At 45.1% G+C, this 22980-nt stretch overlaps 1 protein-coding gene across 5 annotated transcripts in view; it reads right to left on the bottom strand.

Annotated features, from left to right (window-relative positions):
• Positions 1 to 636: 636 nt before the first annotated feature.
• The window catches only part of ZNF827 (zinc finger protein 827), a 180888-nt gene continuing 158544 nt past the window's right edge, over positions 637 to 22980 (bottom strand). For 2 of the 5 annotated variants that reach the window (XM_033857322.2, XM_073805520.1), the window contains exons 10-14: positions 18848 to 19019; positions 17805 to 17971; positions 8592 to 8783; positions 8053 to 8230; positions 637 to 4580 (exon numbers count right to left, since the gene is read on the bottom strand). In XM_033857322.2, the coding sequence (XP_033713213.1) occupies positions 3719 to 4580; positions 8053 to 8230; positions 8592 to 8783; positions 17805 to 17971; positions 18848 to 19019 (1571 nt within the window). In that variant the 3' untranslated portion in view covers positions 637 to 3718. Of the gene's footprint in view, positions 4581 to 6029; positions 6063 to 8039; positions 8231 to 8591; positions 8784 to 17804; positions 17972 to 18847; positions 19020 to 22980 lie in introns of all 5 variants that reach the window. The other 3 variants (XM_033857323.2, XM_073805521.1, XM_073805522.1) reach the window with 3 other exon arrangements.

Genomic DNA, 22980 nt, shown 5'->3' with positions numbered 1-22980 from the left:
TGTTTCACCAGCCATCAAGGATTCATGGGGAAGTTCTCTAAGGGACAGAACTTTAAAATGGATTTAAAAAAAAGTTGTTTCAATGTATCAGTGTGCTTTCTCACTCTCTCTCTCTTTCTCTCTTTTGGGCTCAGTTTCTTTCTCTGGTACCTTCCTTTGAATGGGGAACTCTTACTTGCATTTGGATAGATTATTATTTAGCTTGCAAAGCATATCATTTTCCCCCTCATTACGTCTCACAGTTGCCAGACTTCATTAAGACAAATGGAATTACTCATCTGTTTCCCCCCCGCTATGGCTATGGGGTCAATAAAATGCTGTTAAGCAGGAGAGGGTAAGGCTGGTGAACACTTTTAAATGTCACTAAGTATTTTCAGGAAGGAGCCGGCCTGCAGCTGTACTGATTGATGGACATGCTCTCGATCCTAATGGCCATGAGTGATTTACATAATACCAGTTTGCGTTAGAACCATGGTTGTTCAAAACTTGCATTTTGCAATAGTTATAACTAGTAGTGGACACTTCCTGAACGTATCTAAAATACACTGAAATGTGAAACTCAGAACAAAGCAAGACAAAACCGTGAGATTAACAAGTAGCCAAGGATGGCACCCAAGAAAGAAAAAGAAACAAGAGTATAGCCAACCTTTTTTTTTTTAATTAGAGTATATTATACTTCCAAACTGGATACACTAGAAATTGGCAATGCAACATAAGATGCAAAGGAATATACCAGTTACTGTCAAAATGACCCTGTACAGCCTTGTAATGCAAAAAGCTTTATACAATACAAATTTTCAGTAATGTACATAAACCTTGACAGTATGATCATCTGAACGTAATATGAGGAGTTAAAAAAAGGAGAGAAGAAAGTGCTGAGAACTCTAACTGCATTACTATATGGAAAAATAAGCTAGCTTTCATTGAAGAATGCATAGTGAAAACAGAATTGAAGTTAGTTGGCAGGTGACTATCTCAAAGACATTAGTGTTCTACACGGAAAGGATATCTATGGAATACATCCTTCCCTGAGTATCAAACTGCAAACCAAATTCAGGGGTACATATTACTTCGGTGGAGTCTGAAAAATGCTGTAGACTTTTCTTTATTAATAACAATAATAATAATATAAAAAGTCAAACAAACTCCAAACACACCTTTTCTCACTCAGAAAACTTTTATAATTTACCAGAAAGATTGATGACTCTTTCCAAAGTGCTAAAAAAGTTGCCCAATTACATTAAGCATGACTAAGTCATTCAAATACAAGTTCAGTGGCAAGCATCTGAGCGGCAATTGTCTCCTTCCGACACCCTTCTTGATCTTGAAAGTTTCACCCTAGGACCTCGTATTGCACAAGTGGCATGCTGTAAAATCCGCAGTTTTAATTGTCAGGGCCACCCTTCAGGTTTTTAACCTGCTGGTGCTCACGTGGGATTCGCCCTCCTGCCAGCCTCTGTGGGATCACCATGGCCCTCTTTCCTGTCATCACTGAACTTGTAATTGTGAAAGCACGTGATTAGCCAGGTGGCACATTCTCCATCATATGGGGAAAAGGACGTGACTTTAAAAAAACCAATCCACCCATAAGCCCGGTATTCTTGGAGTGTATCGTCCATAACTGTCTATAGTGTCTTTTACTGAGACATTGATATGGCGACGTTGAATGACGTTTCAAACGTGGCCAAGAACAGACGTCTCTGCTGGAAGATGACCCAGGGTGCGGGAGCTTCCTGCCCTAGCTGGCTCAGCCTCCCCGCCCCTGGAGACATCTCCTTAGTGTAAACAGGTTGCCAGGGCTGGATGACTGGCAAGGGAAGTGTAGCACACCTGCTAGGTCTGGGGGAGGAAGGGTGGGTATAAGGGAGGACCATGGTGTGGACAGAAGACTTCTGGACTCCTTCCTGTAGAACGGTACCAATTTCAAGGGGAGCTTTCAGTGAAGCAAACTGACTAGAGGAAGAAAATTAGGGATGCTTTTATTTTCCCCCGGTGGAATAGATGAAAAAAAAAAATCCCAACCCTAGGATAACACATGATGGAAAAACAGCAACGCAGTAAGAAAGCATTCCTCCTGTACACCACTTCTTCAATAGATAAATAATATATAAACTTTTATATTCCAAACTTCTCATTATTATACAAAGCACATTTCTTCCTGCTCTTCAGCCTGTTTCATACTGGAAATTCTGTTGTCTTAAAAAATACAAGCCATTAACATGTTTAGCCAAAGATTCTTTTCCTTTTCTTCTTTTTAAATCACCCATTACTTTTTAAGAATAGCAAAGGGCTGTACAACCAATCCATATCTGCTTCTTGCCGCGATAAAGTGCTGCACATAAGTTGCCATTTTAATGACCACAAAATAAGAGCTTTAAATAAGTATAAAGTTAGCTTCCTAGCAGGTTATATCTACCAGGTGTTAACAAAATGGAATACAGAATTATTAATAACATGGAGAATACCGCTATAGCCTGACGAACTGCAAACACAATGGAAACGTCTCAGGGGCATAAACTGAACGGTAGGACAAAACAGCACCTTTTTGTTGGGTCGTTATATGTCAAAGAGGTTATGACAAAAGTTTCAAACGTACAGTCTACTCTTTCCATAAAAAAGGTACATTTTCTTCCTTTTATTTTACTTTTCTTTTTTGCAGATGAGAAACAAAAGCTAGTGCAAGACCAAAAGCACTGTGCAAAACCGCCATTTCTTTTTAGTCTGAGCATTTATACCCAGAATTTATCCACACCCCTTTTAATCTCCTTGGCTGGATTTATCAACCATAAAAATTTTCACTCATACAGTTTTTCTTTTCCTGCAAACAAATGGTAACCACTGACTTAATACATCACATACATATATATATATAATCTGCCCTTAAAAAAATGATGCACTGTGTGTGTGTACCATACACACTGCATACGTATGGACACACACACAAAACACACTTAAGTTTTGTGATGTCGGCTGCAGTGCTGCAAGCTATTTCTCCCAGATGGGGCTCTCAACGGCTCGCATCTTCCTAACCAGAGATGCGAGCACAAGGTCTCCAGGACTCTGTCGGAAATCTCAGGCAGCACTGAGATGTCTACCATTCCTTCGTCGCCTTAGCACCAGGCCCTACCACTCTGTAGCCACAAGATAGAGAGGGAAAGGTAATGAAGGAGCTCGGGGTGCGACTGTAGTGGATGAACCACCCAGGAGGGCCAAGAACGTTCATCCCCGCGAAAGAAGCCAGTACAGAGGATGTGCAAATGTTATGGCACACGACACACGGCTGTCTCTTTCCAAATCCACAAACGCCCACACGCCCCATTCACCCAACAGAAAACAAAATGCACCGGTACAGAAGCTTACAAGTGCTGATTGCTATTAAGGACACTCTCTTTAGGGTTTAACAAGACGAATTTCCTTTCAAAGTACGGGAGGGCTGAGGGTGGGAGTGTGTGGCTGGGGAGGCATGCCTCTGAAGGTAGACGGATGCAGTAGGTCACCTCTCTGAAGATTGGATAAAGCAGCTTTCAGGTCAATGCAATAGGTATACACACAGAGCCAATTCTCTATTCCTCACTAAAGATATACAGTACACGTGGTCAGACCCGGGCGGGTCTGTAGGTTTTGCAGCAACGTACACCTGCTGGGGTTGTGTTTAAGTTTTGTGAGTTTTGTGTTTTTGTCTCTGTCTCTTGGTTTTTGGTACAGAGCCCGGCTGCCCTCAGACAGTCTCCGCTCTCTCTCTCAGTCCGAGATAGGCGAGGAAGGAGTGTTTGGGGGACGGGATGCTGGGCGGCGCAGTCTGAGGTCGGGGAGGGTGGAATGTGAGATCCAACTGGTTCTTGGGGTATAACATCGTCAAGGGAATGAGATGGGCAAAATCCGAGTTCCGGTACTTGTCAAAGCGCAAAGGGGAGCCATTCAAGGGCAAGGCCTTGAGTGCCAGGTTGGGCTCGGAGCCGCCGCCGCCACCGCCGCCGCCGCCGCCGCCGCCGCCGCCGCCGCCGCCGTGGGCGGCCGACAGGGCCACGGTCTGCAGAGCCTGCGAGGCGGACATGACCGACAGGGGAGACAGGAGGTGGCGGGCGCTCCCGACCACGAGGAGCGGGGCCCCGGGGCCGGCGGCTTCCTTGGGGGCCGGAGCCGGGCCCTTCTTGTCCTCCTCGGGGCTGTCCGCGCTCTGGTGCTTCTTGACGTGGCGGCTGAAGACGAAGGGGTGAGTGGTCTTGAACAGGCACTCTTCGCAGCTGAAGGTCTGGCGCGGGGCGTGCTTCAGCTTCTTGTGCAGGTTGAGATTGTCCTTGCGTTTGCAGCTGTAGCTGCACTGGTCACAGTGGAAGGGCCGCTCCCCGGTGTGCACGCGCACGTGCTCGATGAGCTTGTTGGCGGTCTTGGACAGGTAGCCGCACTGGTCGCACTTGTAGTGGTTGCCGAGGCGATGCTCGCGGGTGTGCGTCTCCAGCTCCAGCTGGTTGGCCTTCACCGTCTGGCAGATCCGGCACTTGTACTCCATCTTGTAGTGGGTCTTGAGGTGGCACTCCATGGCGGCGGGGCGGTTGGTGGAATAAATGCAGAATGGGCACCTGTGGGCGGGGGGCGGGGGGGAAAGCAAGGACAGGGGAGGGTCAGCCACGCGGGCTCGGCGGCCGCCCGGCTGCTCCCCGCCTCACCAGCCTGCCCTCGGCCGCCCTCCCAGCTCCGAGGCCCGGCCTGCCCCCTGCCCAGCCCGGCCCTGCCGCCTCCTGCGGGGGCGACGAGGACCCTCTTCTGGAGCCGTCCCTCGGCCTGCTCGGGGTCTCCTGGCTGCGACCGCGGACGCCGGCCCCCAGGAAGGGGAGCAGAGCCAGTGCGGGAGGGGGCGCCCGGCTAAGCTGTTCTCCCCTCCGTCCTCCCCGCCCGGCCCCTCGGAGCCCTCCCCGGCCCCCCCCCCCCCCAGTGGCCTCGGCCGAGGGCTAACCCTCACGACCTCCCCTCGAGATGGGAGCAACACAGAGAATCGACTTTTCATGCACCACACCAAGCACACGCAGAAAGGCTAAGAGTTTTGAAGAACAGCTTATAGGGGGAGAGCTACCTCCAGCAAACAGAAAGTCGTAGGGGTCAGAATCGTGCTGATGAAAGGGTGGTTAGGACGAGAAGGCCTGGGTGTGTGTGTGGGAGTGTGTGTGTGTAGATGCAGAGACCTGTGCTCCTAAAACCTGCCTCCTACAGCCCTGGGGTCTCCATCAGGGAAGGCAGGGGAGGACCAGGGGTGGGCTCGGCAGAAGGAAGCCCACCCACCAGCCCGGTTAGGAATGGGGGATGGTGGGAGGGAGGCGACTGCTATCTGGAGCTCGAAGACATTATTAATGCATTATTAATGATTAATGTTATTACATCGTGGAAATAATCATCATCCAAAGGGATCATAAACTCTCAGCGGGCAGGACCGTATCCCCCTTTTCTTCTGCATTCTCTGCAGTGCTCGGTAGAGTACTCAGCACATGGTGGGCGCTGATTCATTACTGGACTGGTCTCTGCAAGTCATTTAGGCGGAGTCTGTCTAGAAGGGACGGTTTCAGTCCCAGCTCTGCCACCTTATCGGGCTGGCTGTGCCCTGGGACAAAGCCTGGGTCTCTCCATCCTAGGCAGTGAGGCTACGCTACCCGCGAGCCTCCCGGCTGTCCGGAGGGGCGGGGAGAACAGAGAGGGCAGGTTTCGCTCTGTAGAAGCTGCCGGGCTCGAGTCGGTGGCTGATACGCTAGCTGTAGCCTGTGTGTGCTCTCTTTACCAAAAGAATGCAAATGCAAAAGTGGCTGCCTCGGCTCTGGCCTGGCACCTGCAGGGCAGGGCCTGGGAGGGAATTGTCCTCGGAGGGTTTGGAGAGGTTTTCAGCAGAGCCCAACACACCCAGTGCCCGTGCGCTGCGCCTCAGCACCAAGCCCGCCGTTAGCCTCGGAACCTCAGCTCACAGAAGAGTGCACACGAGAGAAATATAAAGCCCATTCCCAGGTCAGGTGCACACACAACCCCTACGCCAAGCTGGGCCTTACCTAGAGGAGTCTGAAACTCACCACTGTCCTGAGCTACGGCAAAAGAAAAATAATAGTATAATCTTATTTGATCTGCATTATGAACAGGATATAGAGTACAAGCAGTCCCATCACAGAAAAGCAATTTAGACATCGGCAGTCTGTTTCATGTTAAGGACATTTCTGTGACCCACGGCTCAGTCTTTCCTTCGCTGCTCAGGCAGAGTGCTAAGGGTTTTCCGTGCTCCCGTTACTTATTGTAAAGACACTCTCTCAGGCAAATTAGAGCTCTGATACGGCCAAGGGAAAACAAAACAAAACAAAACAAAGACTCACTGTACAGCCAGAAGGCTTTAGCAAGTTTTTCAAAGTATTCTTCTACTTGGTCATCCTAGAACATAAACTATTACATAGGGGACCATTAGTACTGTACGGGAAGTGTCTATACCCGCAAAAGCATCAGCGTTCACTCTGCATCCTCCCCAGTGGGTCGGAGGCTCGGGACTCCTTAGGTCCCCGAAGAAAGGGGGCCTAACTGGCAAAGCCACAACTGGCAGGGGCCGCGGGTAATGGGTGTGACTGGGCTTCTGGGCAGGGCAATGAGTGTTAGTCTAACCACGGAAATACATGGCTTTTTTTTTTTTTTTTTTTAAACATGAGTACACAAATATTTAGAAAGGGACAGTGGGAATAAACCAAATCAAATTCCCAAATAAGCTCGTGCTAGGCATTTCCCATTTACTGGTGGTCGGGAATGATAATCGCCCCTCCCCCCATCCCATTTACCCACCCCTCCCCCTCCCACCTAATCATCCCCAAGGGTGAAATAAAATGGGATCCAACAGTAGGTGCTGCTCCTCTGGGCAAGTTCTTGAGGAGGGTCCCCCTGACCCGGCAGGAGCCCGGGGAGTTCACCCTGCAAGGAGCCCCCCCGACTCGACTCCCAGGCTCCTTCTGGGTCTCTCCACCCCTCACCCATTCAGGACAGTCATGCCACTTCTCTGGCAAGTTGTGAGTTTCAAAGATAAAAATGTTTAAAAACAAAAGGTTTTTTGTTCTTATATTAAGTACAATGTCATTTTTCATTCTTTTAATAACAGGATCATTTCAGCTAAACATGAATAATTATGCTTTGAAAGTGGTATGTCTTTCTGTGCCCAGTGACAGATGCTTTTCTCTTTACTAGACCATGAGTGCCTCCTGAACAGGGACTCTGATTTCAGAACCACTGGGAAGATTAAACTCTGATTGTGCTCGGACGTACATTTCCCAAGGGTGGAAATTATATTTTATTCCTTGTTTGCCCTTTAGCACCTATTATCAAGCCAGACACACAGTGCATTTGATAATAACGGATGGGTCTCTCTTCAGACCAGAGGGCTTGTTGCAAATATTGGTTAATGATGATGCTCATTGTCTAGGTCTTTGGGGATCTGTGGAGAACATGTGACCGGAAATGTCAGATCTCACGAAGGCTACACCAGGGAGATCCCAATGCCAGCTCCTGGGAAGGCGTAAGGCATATGTGCAGGAAGACACGAGGCACATGATCTTTGCATGAAAAACGGTGCCTCTTTCCTGTTCACACTGGCAAGGATCCGATATTTGGGCGGTGGGTGTGTGTATGGGGTAGCTGTAATGCTTATTTAAAAGACTTGCGGCAAATCATCTAAAAAACAGAGGATGAAGTGCAGTGTCAGTGTAATGATTTACACCTGGGGACACGAACCCCCAAGTCCCTTAAAATCAAGTCTGAGTGAAACTCAAGCCGTGTAGGATGGGTCTACCCTTGCGTGCCTGTGCCAAGCTGCTTCAGCAAGTCGTCTTGTGAAATGGAGTCTCCTGCTGATATCTGCCAACCTCCTGGGGGGCAGATCTAATTCCTATCCAGCTAAAGGCAGCAGAGGTGCCTGACTAACCACCCCCCATGCCAAGCCCCCCTTCTGCATGACCCCAAAACCTTCAGGGGAGGGGATGGGGTAGGGATGGGGAAAGGGTGTTTAATAAACAACACAGTAAAAGGTTCTGTACTTGCTTTCCTTACTTGAGCCCACCGGTGGGGACAGTGTGGCATTTCTTATGCTCCAGCAGCTGTTCGGGGGTCTTCATGAACTTGTGGCACACGTCACACTCAAACATCCGGGTGATGAGGTGGATCTGCAGATGGCGCTCAAACATGTTCTTCGTCTTGCAGACAAAGTTGCAAAAAACGCATTCGAACCCTGAAAGGACCGAGGCTGGGTGTACGGGTGCATGGGGCAGAGGGACAGGAGGGCAGGAGTAGGACAGAGACCCCCCACCCTCCAGCTGTACCCTTCCAGGCACCGTTCCCTGCATCTCCGGGCTAAAAGGTGTTAAACATACAGCTTCAGAATCAATGTCACACTCCCCATCTTTCCACCCCATATACAGATGCCAAGCAAGCCAAAAAGCACACGTAAATTTTAGATGCTACATACAATACTGTTCCCAGGCCTAATATCTGTTTTCCAACATCACTTCTGTCAAGGGCTTATTCTCAAGACTGGGTCATCCCCCCCAGAGTGGGTAGGGTTGAGTAGACCAGCCCACCTCCTCCCTTACCTTTCTCTGGCTTTTCCTCACTATTCAGTGAGGGCTGGCTCCCAGGCACGACAGAGATGACCAGCAGGTTGTTTCCGCTCTTGTTTTTCTGGGAGCTGTCTGAATCGTCTTTGCTGTTGGCTGAATCACTCAGAGCTGAGAGGGAGGATGAAGAGGGGCTGTTTGATTCACTGGGGGTCTTCCTGTCTTCCCCTGAAAAATGAAACAAACAAACAAACCCAGGTCTGTTATTTAGGAGATGAAAACCCTAGAATAATAGCAATTATGGGTTGGGGATTTGGGGCCTCATGTCTACATCATCATTCAGGGAGCACAAGCTGAGGTTTCCAGCTCTCCCAGTGCTGGATCCCAGGTCCCAGTCACCTATGGTGATGACACTTGTGGTTCTCGGGTCAAGAGTAGATATTCAGTTGGCAAGTGTTTATTGGCGTCTTATAAGAATTAAAATAAAATGACAACAATAGCTAAGATGAATGTGTTACCAAGTTCTAGAAACTTTAGATGCGTTAAATGGGTTATCACGCTTTAAATGCGCTATCTCATTTTCTCCTCTCAAAAATCCAATGAGGCATGACTATTATCACCCCCATTTTACAGACTAAGGAAGGGAGGCACAGCCAGGTTAACAAGGCCTTGGTCACGTGGCTAGGAAGTGGTGGAGCAGAGATTTCACTAACGTCCGTACTCTTCATCAGGGCACTGGACTCTCCCTCAAAACCAGGAGTAAACAAGTCAAGAGGCCATTGAAATCTAGTGTCAGGAGACTTCTGCTACCATGCAAGATGGAGTGTCAGAGACGGGATTTACCATTGCTATTTATCAACTGACAAAAAACAGACAAAATTTATCAAACAATAGTTTTCACAACATTGGACATGAGGCAATAAAGAGGAGTGACCCCTGAGAGAGAGGAAAGAAAACAGGCAGGCTCTAGGTTTAACCTGCTTCCTGCCTTGAGAGATTCTACTTTCCAGACTGCAGTACAGGGTTGGGGAAGGGCCTGGCAGACTCACTGAGTTGAGGAGATAGAGCTGAGGGTCTGAGGAGATTGGACTTTGCAGGACAGAGCACCAGAGAGGAAAGAGCAGCACAGGAGAGGAACCCGGAGACCTGCAGAGGGTCCCTCAAGGACCTTCAGCAGAGTAGGGGTCAGAGCATGTGTGTGAGGAAACTACCCAAAGCTAGAGGGGAAAAAAGCCATCTGAAAGGCTTAGAGAACAGTGTCTGTTTCCACTGGCCAAATTAGAAAAACTTATAATTCCCAAGGCATTGAGTAGAAAACTGAGGAAGATCTTTGAATCGTGGGTAATGATTAGCCACTGCTCCAGACCTGCCTAACAAATCATAAAAGCAAGACCCCAAAAGATCAAAGTTGCCAAGTAATTAACTGAATCCTAAGACAAAGGTCAAGACTATTTATAGGGATATAAAATGTACAGCACCTGACAAGGTAACAATCACAATGTCTGACATCCAAACGAAGATTATCAGCATGCCAAGAAACGAGAAAACACACCCCAAACGAAAAGAATAATCAGCCAATCAAAACTGACCCAGAACCGACAAAGCTGTTAGAATTTGCAGACAAAGACATAAGAGCAGTTATTGGAACTGTACTCCACATGTTTGGAAAGTTAAGTAGAGACATGAAAGATATAAAAAGATCCAATCCAAATTTCTAGAGATGAAAATTACCATGTCTGAGATGAAAAATGCACTGGATGGGATTACCAGCAATTTAGACATGGCAGAAGAAAAGATTAGTGAACCTGAAGATATAGCAATAGAAATGATCTGAAATGAAACACACAGGAAAAAGAATCACAAAAATGCAAAGGGCATCAGTGAGCTATGGGACGCCTGCAGGTAGCTTGATATAAGTTCAACTAAAGTCCCTAATGGGGTAGGGAGGGCAGAAAAAATATATGAAAAGGCCAAAATTTTCCCCAATTTGAGGAAAACCACAAACCCACAGATCCAAGAGACACAATGAACCCCAAACATAAAGAAATCTATACCAAGGGACATCATAATCAAAATGCTCAAAATGAGTGATTAAAAAAAAATATATCCTAAAAGCAGCCAGAGGAGGAAAGCTACATTACGTGCAGAGGAACAAAAATAAGCATGACAGAAGATTTCTCACTGGGAGCAACGCAAGTGAGAAGTAGTGGAGTAACGTCTTTATAAAGTACTGAAAGAAACAACTGTCAACCTGAAACTTTATACGCAGTGAAGATATATTTCAAAAATGAAGGCAAAAGAAAGTCAAAAGAATTCATCACCAGCAGACCCAAATTACAAGAAATGTTAAAAAAGAATTCTTCAGGCAGAAGGAAAGTGACACCAAATATAAAAAAATGGATCTACACAGAAAGAATGAAGAACACTGGAAATGATAACTGCATGGGTAGATAGATGAATTTTTCTTTCTATTTAAAATCTCTTTAAAATATAATAAAAGTAATTTTGTTTAAAAAATAATAACAAAGTATTATAAGGTTTATAGTAGGTAAATGTATGACAACAATAACATAAAGGCTGGGAGAGAAGAAGTTATTGTGAGGTTCTTATACTACATATGAAGAGGTATAATATCACTTGAAGGTAAACTGTAATAAATAAAAATGGACATTATAAACCCCAAATAACTGGAGAGCTATCCATTGTAAATGTTCAAGAGACTCAGTATTGTTAAGACATCAATTCTCCCCAAGCCAATTTAATCCAATTAAGCCCATAGTTTTAGGCTAGGGTTGAAAATGTAGGGAGACTGTGCTTCCATTCCCTTCAGATCAACCAGTTAAGTAATCTAGTGATTGTAAACTCTAGAAACAAAGTTCCTTTATTAGGAGATTAAAAATAGAAATCATATTTTATATATAGGCATAAAAAATCCAGAAGTAAACAAAACTGTAATGGTGGCTACATCTAGCATATGAAATGATCAGCCTTATGCCTGTTTTCTTTTATTTGGGTTTTCAACATTTTCTGGAGTGACCATAAATTACTTGTCTAATTAAAAAAAATTTGTAAAAAGAGGAAGGGAAAATATTTACCGGCTTACAATGTTTTCAAGTCCAGTTCCTGTCAGAGCTGCACTTATGCCCAGAGCATCCAACCCTTACTTCAGTTGACAATTTTAATTTTCCTTTTTATTTTCGTTTTTGGGCACGCCCCACGGCATGGCATGCAGGATCCTAGCTCCCCAACCAGGGATTGAACCCGCGTCCCCTGCATTGAAGCTCGGAGTCCCAACCACTGGACTGCCAGGGAAGTCCCAAGTTGACAATCTTTAAGATCTTGTTCCTTAGCAGAAGTGAACTTGGTTCCTGGACAGACAGTAGGTGATCTCACTTACTGACCCACGAGAAGGGATGGAACACGCTTTTAGGATACATTCCTCCCTTGGTAAAAGGAAAGCGAGCACCATGATTGCCAGTCTCTTATCTAAATATTGAACCAGTTCAGTCACAGTTTGGAGACAAATAGAATATTTTCAGTGGGGGCCCTGAGTCCCTGACATTGCTTCACCAAATCCATCCTCTAAGACTAGTCTTATTAACAGAATATTATGAGTGATTATTTTAAATGAGTTCTTAGAATTAAAACAGATAATTTTAATTACCATCTTTAAGAATAGCTTCAAGTACCCTCAGGCTTACGGCACTGGGGAGAGCTCCCTAAATTAATAAATGTATAAATATAGAGGTGCCGCGGCAAATGCTCTGGGCTACAGCATGGGGAAACAGTCCAGCCCACGCTCTTTATAATCCCTCATCTACACAGCTTCCTCTCCCCTCAGTTCACATCTCCCCTCGCTGTATCTGTAGGGAGTGAGCCAGGGTGCCCTTGTCAACCCAATCCAAGGCTTACTGCAATCCAAGCCATCACTGATTTTCAGCATCGCAAAGATTTTTGGTGAAGGACACCTGTGCACAGGTAACGCAACCTCAAACACTGGGACAGCCAATTGAAGAGAACGTTAAAACCCTAAATATTTCGTAATTTAAAATGACACCAATTGAGAGATTGAGACCAGAAAAAAGTACCCACCCTCTTGCTGCCTCAATACAAACAGCATTACATTTTTGGTGTTCTTTTTTTATTTTTGAAAAAGTAAGCATTTTTACTTTAAAACTGTTGTTGTTAACTGCATAGTGGTTAAGAATAAGTATTTAAGACAAATATCACATGATATCACTTATATGTGGAATCTAAGAAAAAGGGTACAGATGAACTTATCTACAAAACAGCAGTAGAGTCACAGATGTAGAAAACAAACCTATGGTTACCAGGGGATAAGTCGGGGGAGGGATAAATTGGGAGTTTGGGATTGACATATACACACTACTATACATAAAATAGATAACTAATAAAAACCTGCACAGGGAACCCTACTCAATACTCTGTAATGACCTATATGGGAAAAGAATCTAAAAAAGAGTGGATATATGTATATGTATAACTGATTCACTTTGCTGTACACCTAAAACTAACACAACATTGTAAATCAACTATACTCTGATAAAAAAATAAATTAAAAAATAAAGAATAAGGACTTAAGATCCAGAATACCTGAGTTTGAACGCCATCTGTTCAACTCAGTAGCTGTATGACCTGGGACAAGGTATGTACTTTGTGCCTCAATTACCTCATCTAAAAAATGGGGACAATAGCAGCACCTGCCTCATATGTTTGTGGTGAGGCTCAAATGGGTTTTTACATGCAAAGCACTAAGGACGATGCCTGGCTCATGGTAAGCATTATTGAAGAATATATTGTTATATTATAAAATATAACATATAATATTTATAAAATATAATAATAATGATAACTAACACTTTGTATTTTCCCATGCTGTTTTATATACCTGGCAGACAGTTGGTGCTCAAAAAATTTATGAAAATAATTATGAATTAATACTTTTAAATGATATTATTATATCCATGGGGTAAACTTATCCTACTCTACTTATTTCCTTAAAATTGCATTTGAAGTTAAAATTAATATTCCACTGGCTGGTTTTTTTTTTTTTTCCCCTACAGATAAATTCCCAGAAGCAGGATTACTGGGTCATAGCGCATTACAGTTTCAAGGCTCTTGGTATATACTAATTAGTTTTCAGAAGTTCTACCACTTTGCAAGGCCATGGCCACAGGCGGATCAGCAGCTTCTGGTAACAGTGGGTAACATTATAAGACGTGCTCCTGACTTAACAGGTGAAAGATAAGCCACTTTTGAGTTTTAGTTTGACGGCTAGCGAGGTTGAACATTTTTCCTGATGTTAAGTCATTAGCTTTTCTTTGTTTTATTGTGACTTGACTGTTCATGTCCTTTGTGAATCCTTTAATTGGAGACCTAAAGTGTTTCTTACCAGTTTATATGAATTTTCCATGTTGTAAATAGATTAACATTTTGTCATTTTTACAAACACATTTTTTTTCAGACTGTGGGTTTTTCTTTTCCTTTTCCTTCTCTTTTGCTTTGCTTTTGCAAACAGGAGAAATTTTCCTGTGTCAGATCTCTTGATTCTTCTCCTTCGTGATTTCTTCTGTCACTTAAGCTTGTACAAATCCTTCTCACTCTGGAAGTTTGAAAAATATTCTATTTTCTTCAAGCCTTTCTAGGGGTGATTTGTAAACAGGGATTGGGTAAGTCATGTGGCATTTATTTTGGTGTCAATGTGGCGTGACATACAGATGGTTGTATTTTCCAAATAGCTATTCAAATTCCTCAATGCCATTATTGCGACATTTAAAGACTGCAGCAAAATTTGCATTTAGGAAGCACCAGAGGGAATATTTTATCTTGCCGATGTTCTCTGCAGGGACAAGGAGCCGTGGAGGAAGAGGGTAAGGGAGAGTCACTGAAGAAACACTAAACAGAGGACAGTTCCTCAGATACCCGCTCAGCACTTCATTCACAGGGTGCCTCGGGTAAGAGTAGCCAGTAAGGAAGTATGAAGAAGGATGTGGATTCTAAGAGAGACTGAGTAAAAATCTGCTGTTTATTAAAGCTCATCCCGTAGATCACAACTTTACTAGGTAACAAGAAAGCACTTCAGATCTCCTAGGGTACTGAAATAAAAGATGCCCATTCCTACGACAGGTAAGTCAAATGAGGGAACAAGGCTCACAGAATTAGAGAATCTCAGGCCTGTCTGGCATCTCCTACTCATTAAAAAAACTCAGGGAACAGATGGAGGCCCAGAGAAGTTAAATGAGTTCTTACATTCCCAGAGCTATTTACAGTAACATGGGGTCTAGAGCCAGGATCTAGAATTCAACGTGTGCTCTCCTCCATCCCAAGTAACGTCTTCCACATAGAGTACAGGCAAACCTCGGAGACATTGATGGTCCGGTTCCAGACCACACCAACAGAGCAAATACTGCAATAATACAAGTCACAGAATTTTTTTGGTGTCCCAGTGCGTATAAAAGTTATGTTTACAGTATACTGTAGTATATTAAGTGTGCAACGGAACTATGTCTAAAAAAACAATGTACATAACCTTAATTTAAAAAGACTTCATTGCTAAAAAAATACTAACCATCATTTGAGCCTTCAGCAAGTCTTGATCTCTTTGCAAGAGTAACATCAAAGATCACTGATCAGAGATCACCGTAACAAATATAATGATAAGGAAAAAGGTGGAAATATCGCAAGAATTGCCAAAATGGGACACAGAGACATGAAGTGAGCAAATGCTGTTGGAAAAATGGCACCATTAGACTTGCTCGACGCAGAGTTACCACAAACCTTCAATTTGTTAAAAAAAAAAAGCCCAAACCTGCAAAGCTAAATAAGGCAAAGTGTAGTAAAGCGAGGTATGCCCATATATACGTAAGTTAGTGGACTCTAAGGTCAGGCAAGGGCCACGTTTCAGTAGTTTTCTTACTTGGCGTGCACATGTGTGTGTAGATGTGCGTGCACACTTATATTCATTCACTGGTTGAAGGCTTACTCCCCCACCTACACTGTGCAGCCACTGCTCCAGGTGCTGGAGACACAGCAGTGCCTTACATAAGCTCCTTATTCTCAGGAATATATATTGTTATCTATATTATATCGCATACATACTGCTTTATATCATAACTTTGCAATTACACAGCTTACTGATTACAGATGTAGGCTGACATATTTTGGGTTAAATTCTAACCTCAAAGCAGCAGCTAAATACGAGAAACCCAAACTGTGGGGCCATAAGCTTATAACTGGGGGTCAGCAAACGATAACCCTTGGGCCAAATGTAGCCTTGAGTTTTTGTAAAGCAAGTTTTAGTGGAACACTGCCACGCCCACTCATTTGCATATCACATAGGCTACCACGCCCACTCATTTGCATATCACCTACCGCTACTTTCCATCCAATGGCAGAGTTGAATTGCAGTGACAAAATCTGTATGGCCTGAAAAGCCTAAGACAGTTACTATCTGGCCCTTACAAAAACCTTGCTAGCACCCCGGGATTATAAAATAGGATAGAACCTTATTCCTTAATAGCAGCAGCACTAAAGGCTTCTACTGTGTTACAAAAGAAACTTCTTCAATGCATTTCACTCTGGGCTCTCTGTGCTAACAAGCAAGAATGTTCTTCCCAGCTAGAGCAGGGGTCCCACCATATCAGAGGGAACAAGATCTTCACCGTGTTCCCTGTGGCAATTAGGTCAGTGACTTTGCGTCGGTTGCTTGTGAATGTGAAGTTTCCAGTGATGACAATTAAGTGGTTCTAAGTCCAACATCTTTCCAGCCATATGGTTTCTATAGTTTCCTTGAGGTGGGGTGGAGAGAGCTGTGGATAGGGGAGGGAGGAGAAAAGTTCTCAACAGGGTTTAGGCATACTTTGGGGTGGAAAGAGTTAGAAGAAAGGAAGTGTAACAGACAAGAGAAAAAAAAAAATCTGAAAGCCAGTGGAAATAGAAGAGAGGCTGGCCTTTCCCTCCACTGGCTACTCCAGAAATGCTGAATTTCATTTGTCTCCACATGGGTTTCCCAGCTCACCCGCTGCCCACAGTGCTAACATGGTTATGGTGAGACAAGTGACTGTAAAAACGGCACCTCCTCACTCAGCATAACGGTTCTCTGCAGACCTCCGAGTCATAGCTGCTCCACTTACTGACAAAAGCAAGCGTTTATTGTTGCTGGTACCATGGAGCCAAAGCGGCCAGTAAAGCACAGAGAGATGCTTCTCGGCCGTGCACATTGTCAGCACAACTGCCAGGGAATTTCCCCTTCCCGAATCCTTCAAGGGCCGAGGATGCAAGGGGCTGATCCACCGCCCAGGGCTGGCAGTCAGCAACGTGAGCTCATGACTTGTAAGCAAAACGCAGGGGGAGCTCCTCTTCACTGTCACTTAATGACGCCACGCTGGTGTCATTTGTAACCATTACTTGGGAGAGGACGATTGCGTGGTGAAGTCCAAATGTTGACATCATGAAATGGATGAAGTTAACCAGTATGGCCGGAGCTTTATAGGAAAGGAAAAGTGCTGGCAAAGTCTTGGCTGCAGGCTAGAGAGCCACTGAGTTGTTTCAGGAGAAGCTGGCTTTCTTTGCCCCTGAACAGAGCCGCCATGCATCATTCTGGAGGGGGTCAGGGCTGCAGTTTCAGGGAAGAGGGGCAGAGCCTGCAGAACGAGGTGCACAGGGCTCTGGCCCCACAAAACAGAAAGGGGCAGCCCTCTGCCCAGGGTTGCCTGGGGCTGTCAGAACAGCAGGGTCACAGAGAGTGGCTCTAGCATGAAAGTGTTCTGGTCTGAGTATCTGGAGTCACTTCCTGGTTGTAGACCTTGGAGAGAATACCTGACCTCTGTTAAGCTTCCGTCTCTCACCTATATGGTATGCCCACGATGGTACTGACCCCAGAGGGTTGTTCTAAGACTTCAATGAGATCTGGGGCACAAAGGTGCAAGCCTGGGGCATCATAAAAGCTCCATGACTGTTACCTACAATGATGATATCAGGATGAGGAACAAGCAAACAGCCCTCGCCTCTCCACCGCACCTGAGCCGGTGAACCTGTCAGATGGGCGAGGCGTAAGCCGGGCCAGGCAGTGGCCTTGTGGATACAGAGGGATGTGGCTCTGCTACCCTGAGAAAGTCCCTCCTTCGGGAAGGAAGTGTCAGCGTCGCATGGCGATGAGGACGCCCATGCCAGGTGGGGCGGCGGGGGATGGAGGAGAGACGGGTGAGAAGGGCAGACAGGGAGGGTCACCTGTGTGCTTGGTGCCGATGTGCGCCTTGATCTCCGTCTCCTCCATGGTGACGAAGTCGCAGGCCGTACAGCAGATGGAAAACATCCACTGTTCCTTGTCCACATGGAGTGACATGTGGCTGACAAACTGGACGTTGAGCTCCGTCTCAAATCCGCACACGTGACAGCTGTACGGGACGAGAGAAGAGTGAGCTTCTAAATGGAGGCTACCCCGTTGCACGCGGTACACTCCGAAATCTGGACCTTGACACGTGTCTTCCTCCCACCAAAAGGCTTTGCGTTAGAAAATTCCTTCACTTTCTGGGACACCTCCGAAGTGGTCACTGTGCCAGACAGGCTGAGTGCCAGCATGATGTAACAATCCCATTCATGCTATAACTATGCTAAATAATCATAAAGTTAATTAAAAATTACAGATTCCAGATGTTGTACATTAACCTAACTGACTCCTTCGGGCCAAGAGATGCGGGGCAGCCTTGCCAAGATATCAGCGGAGCTGGTGCGCTGATACACTCGGGCAGGATTCGAGAGCAAGCCTGAAAACTCGGGATTTTATAGCAAACAAACCAAATATTGATTCACGGTTGAATATGGAAGAGAAACATACCATTCCAGGTACTAAAGGATAGCACAGCCAGGGGAAAGTATGCAATACTTCCAGGGCTATTCCCTCAGGGTTCTCAGATTCATTTCTCCTTAGGATAATTCTCAGGAAGCAGCGAGGTGCTCAGTGACAAAGGTGGGAGCTTCCCAGCTGCCCAGACCTCACAGCTCATCACCCCTGAGCCCTGCCACTCTCTGGACTCCGCTCCACAAAGCCACCTCTAAGACCTCCACCCTTTTAATTAACTCTCCCAGGGCCACCCAAGCCAGGAAGGAGTCAGTGCAACACAGGGTTCAATCCAAGCAAAGCCAATATTGAAAGGAAGCTCAGCCCTGTGACTGGGAAAAGACACTTTGTCACGTGTGCCCTCGCAGATGGGCAGGGAGTGTTCAAGAAATTCTGGGCAGCCTGGACCAGCAGGTTCCACTGGCGCGCTCACCTGTAATAATAAGGGTGTTTCTTCCCATCACTGCCTTCAGAGGTGACGGCGCTGACGATGTCCTCGGTGTCCGTACTCACCAGCTTCACCGAATGGACGGTCAGGTGCTGGTTCAGGTTTGCGCGGCACTTAGCAGCATACGGGCACAAGTGGCATTTGTATTTTCTTTCCTCTGGGGGAGAAGGGACAGGAGAAAACCCAAACCACTCTCAGAAATGAAATCCCAACACCTTGCCAAAGACCACTTAAGGGTATCAGGAAAGGAGGGTTCAAATCTCATTTCCAATGGGGACAAAGGGAACACTTTGGAATTTTAAATATCTAAAAAGTCTTCACGTGGCAGGTCGCTTCTGCTTTCAGACTTTCAAAGATGAAAGAAAGTTCCGGGGCAACTGGACCACCTGCTTTTTTCCTGGGTACCTATAGGCCCCTCTTCCTGATAACGTGAGCTCCATGCAGGCTACAAGAATAATTTGTGTGTGTGTGTGTGTGTGTGTGTGTGTGTGTGTCCAAGCCCTGACATGTGTCAGTCCAGGGTGGGTGCTGAGCTGAGGAAGGGGATGTGATCAGCCTTCCCAGGACTGGTGTGTAAGAGAAGCCCCTCATTTTTCCTAAGCTCCAGGCCTGAGTTAGCCAAGAAATAAACACTAATGACGTTAAAGGGACTCCAGATGACGTAACTTAATTGGAAATTTTCATGCTACAGAAATAAAATAAAAAAACTTTAGTTGATTTCTTAATAGAAACCCTTTCATAAAACTGACGATGTTTCAGGGCTGTTTCCAGAGTGGCATTCTGAATTCATTTGATTAATTAAGGAAATTAAAGGAGCAGGCTTTGCTTTTAGGTACAGATCAAGGTAACAGATGGTAGCAGAGGAAGGAAAGAACAACTTCCTTTTCTATCCTTAGTTCTGAATTTGTAATAGTGGGCTCACCTTAAAGAAAACACCTGTCTTATCTACTTCACGGGAAAGAGTGTGGAAAAAAATTTGTCTGCAACAAAATGTAAGGCATCATTATTGTTATAGGTGGTCCCCAGCATCCAAGGTGCTGGTGACCTGGGCTTTGCGGGGTTGGGGAGGAGCCCTACGGTACAGATAGAAGAGAGTCTTTTCTTTAGAATTTGTGCATTTGTATTAATAAGTGAGGTTGTTAAGTTTTGGTGTTAAGGTTATGATTTCTTCATAAAGTGAATTGTTGAGCTTTCTTTTCCTATCATTTGGAAAAGTTTAATAATATCAGAATTTCCTAGTCTCAACAAGTTAAAAAGAACCCAGTTGGGGGCTTCCCTGGTGGCGCGGTGGTTGAGAATCTGCCTGCCGATGCAGGGGACACGGATTCGAGCCCTGGTCTGGGAAGATCCCACATGCCGTGGAGCAACTAGGCCCGTGAGCCACAACTACTGAGCCTGCGTGTCTGGAGCCTGTGCTCCGCAACAAGAGAGGCCGTGATAGTGAGAGGCCCGCACACCGCGATGAAGAGTGGCCCCCGCTTGCCGCAACTGGAGAAAGCCCTCGCACAGAAACGAAGACCCAACACAGCCAAAAATAAATAAATAAAAAAACAAACCAATGAACTGACATTAAAAAAAAAAAAAAAGAACCCAGCTGGGAAAGTTTCTGGACCTGATGCTTTTATTAATAGTATCTCCATCATCTTTCCAAATTCCCCTTTGGTAACTGATTTACTTAAGTACCACCACCTCCCCCCTACCCAGCTTGGGTCAATTTTGGAAATTTTGCTTAAATTATCTATGTCTTCTAAAGTTTTCAGTTTTTGTTTTTTTTGCCATAGAGTTGCCCTTATTCTCCAATAATTCTTTAACAGCATCTGTATTAAGAATAAGCCTTCCCAACCTAAATGTCCATCAACAGGTGAATGGATAATGAAGATGTGATACATATATACAATGGAATACTACTCAGCCATAAAAAAGAATGAAATCTTGCCATTTGCAGCCACATGGGTGGACTTGGAGGGCATTATGCTTAGTGAAATAAGTCAGACAGAGAAAGACAAATACTGTATGATATCACTTATATGTGGACTCTAAAAAATACAGCAAACTAGTGAATATATCAGAAAAGAAGCAGGCTCACAGATATAGAGAACAAACTAGTGGTTACCAGTGTGAGCGGGGAGGGGCAATACGGGGAGGGGGAGACGGAGGGGGAGGTGCAAGCTGCTGGGTGTAAGATGGGCTCAGGGATGTACTGTACAGCACAGGGAATAGAGCCAATATTTGGTAATAACTGTAAATGGAAAGTAATCTTTAAACATTGTATAAAAAGAATTAGGCTTCCTTTTTCATTGCTAATTTTGAATATTTCAGCCTTCTTTTCATTTCCCTTTTTTTTGTTTTTTTGCTGTACGTGGGCCTCTCACTGTTGTGGCCTCTCCTGTTGCGGAGCACAGGCTCCGGATGCACAGGCTCAGCGGCCATGGCTCATAGGCCCAGCCGCTCCACGGCATGTGGGATCTTCCCGGGCCGGGGCACGAACCTGTGTCCCCTGCATCGGCAGGCGGACTCTCAACCACTGCATCACCAGGGAAGCCCTCTTTTTCCTTTCTTAATCAGACTTAAAGTGATTTATCTATTTTATGGTCTTCTTCCTAGATTTTGTTCTTCTACTAATTCTTTAATATGAGTGCTAAGTTCCTTTATTTTTGTTTTTCTTCCCTTCCAATTAAAATGTTTAAGTCTATAAACGTCCCGTGGACCAGAGCTGTAGCTATTCATTCCAGGTTAAGGATGAATGTTCCCCTTTCATTCCTCTTAGATGTCTAGAATTTGTGATCCTTTCCTTTGATACAATTAGGACATTTTATGGCTCCTTGGTTATTTTAAATTTCATTTAAGTATGCTCAGAGAATGTGGCTTATAGAACCTCTACTTTTTATTTATTTATTTATTTATTTTTTTGCGGTACGCGGCCCTCTCACTGTTGTGACCTCTCCCGTTGCGGAGCACAGGCTCCGGACGCGCAGGCTCAGCGGCCATGGCTCACGGGCCCAGCCGCTCCGCGGCATGTGGGATCTTCCCGGACCGGGGCACGAACCCATGTCCCCTGCATCAACAGGCGGACTCTCAACCACTGCGCCACCAGGGAAGTCCCTACTTTTTATTTATTTATTATTATTATTATTTTTTGCGGTATGCGGGCCTCTCACTGTTGTGGCCTCTTCCGTTGCGGAGCACAGGCTCCGGACGCGCAGGCTCAGCGGCCATGGCTCACGGGCCCAGACGCTCCGCGGCATGTGGGATCTTCCCGGACCGGGGCACAAACCTGTGTCCCCTGCATCGGCAGGCGGACTCTCAACCACTGTGCCACCAGGGAAGCCCCCTCTACTTTTTTTAACATGTGAAAGTTTTCTTTGTGGTTAAGTATATGACTAAATTTTGTCTTTAGTGGTTTAATAGTTAAGATTAAAAATATTAAAAAAATATATATATATAAAAAGAAATTAATCTTGCCATACTAATACTGTCTTGCTTTTTTTAACTTTGTGTGAGATACAAAACTTTTATTTTCTTTACCACTTTGTTTTGTGTTTCCTGTAAATAAGACACATTTGAATTTTTAACAAGGCTGATCTACGGTGTAAAAATTGAAATAGTTCATTTTTTATTTTCCATCTTGCTTTTTGTTTGCTATTGATTTTACCTCACTTCTTATTGTCCTTGCTTATTATTGCTGCATTGATTAAGTTACTATTTATTCGGGTTTCCGCTTCCCAGCACTCAGAATCAACCACATTTCTCCATTATTATATGTAAATAAAGGCAGAGACTGTTTCTCCATCAAGGTGCTCTTTTCCCCTCTGCTTCCACCTACCGCAATGAGATGAAGCCAATAAGATGGGGTGCAGCCCCATGCCCTGCACCCTCAAGGTGACAGCAATAAACTCCTCAGAGTTCAGAAATTTCACCTGAACACACCTAAACATGTGTAGCTTTTCTCATCCATCATCCTTGAACTCAATGGACCCTTTCAATACAAATAAAAAACCCTTTCCAGAGCCTTATTTGAACATGCCAGGTAAAATGGCTTGAAAAGGTCCGGATAAAAACATTTCTACCACTTCCTGATTTAATTCTCTTAGAGACACAGCTTCCTGCTCATGGAGAAG

This window comes from Tursiops truncatus, chromosome 5, assembly GCF_011762595.2.
Source record: "Tursiops truncatus isolate mTurTru1 chromosome 5, mTurTru1.mat.Y, whole genome shotgun sequence".
Classification (NCBI taxonomy): Eukaryota; Metazoa; Chordata; class Mammalia; order Artiodactyla; family Delphinidae; genus Tursiops; species Tursiops truncatus.
The sequence above is the reverse complement of the archived record's forward strand: the minus strand, read 5'-3'. Positions and strand labels throughout refer to the sequence as shown.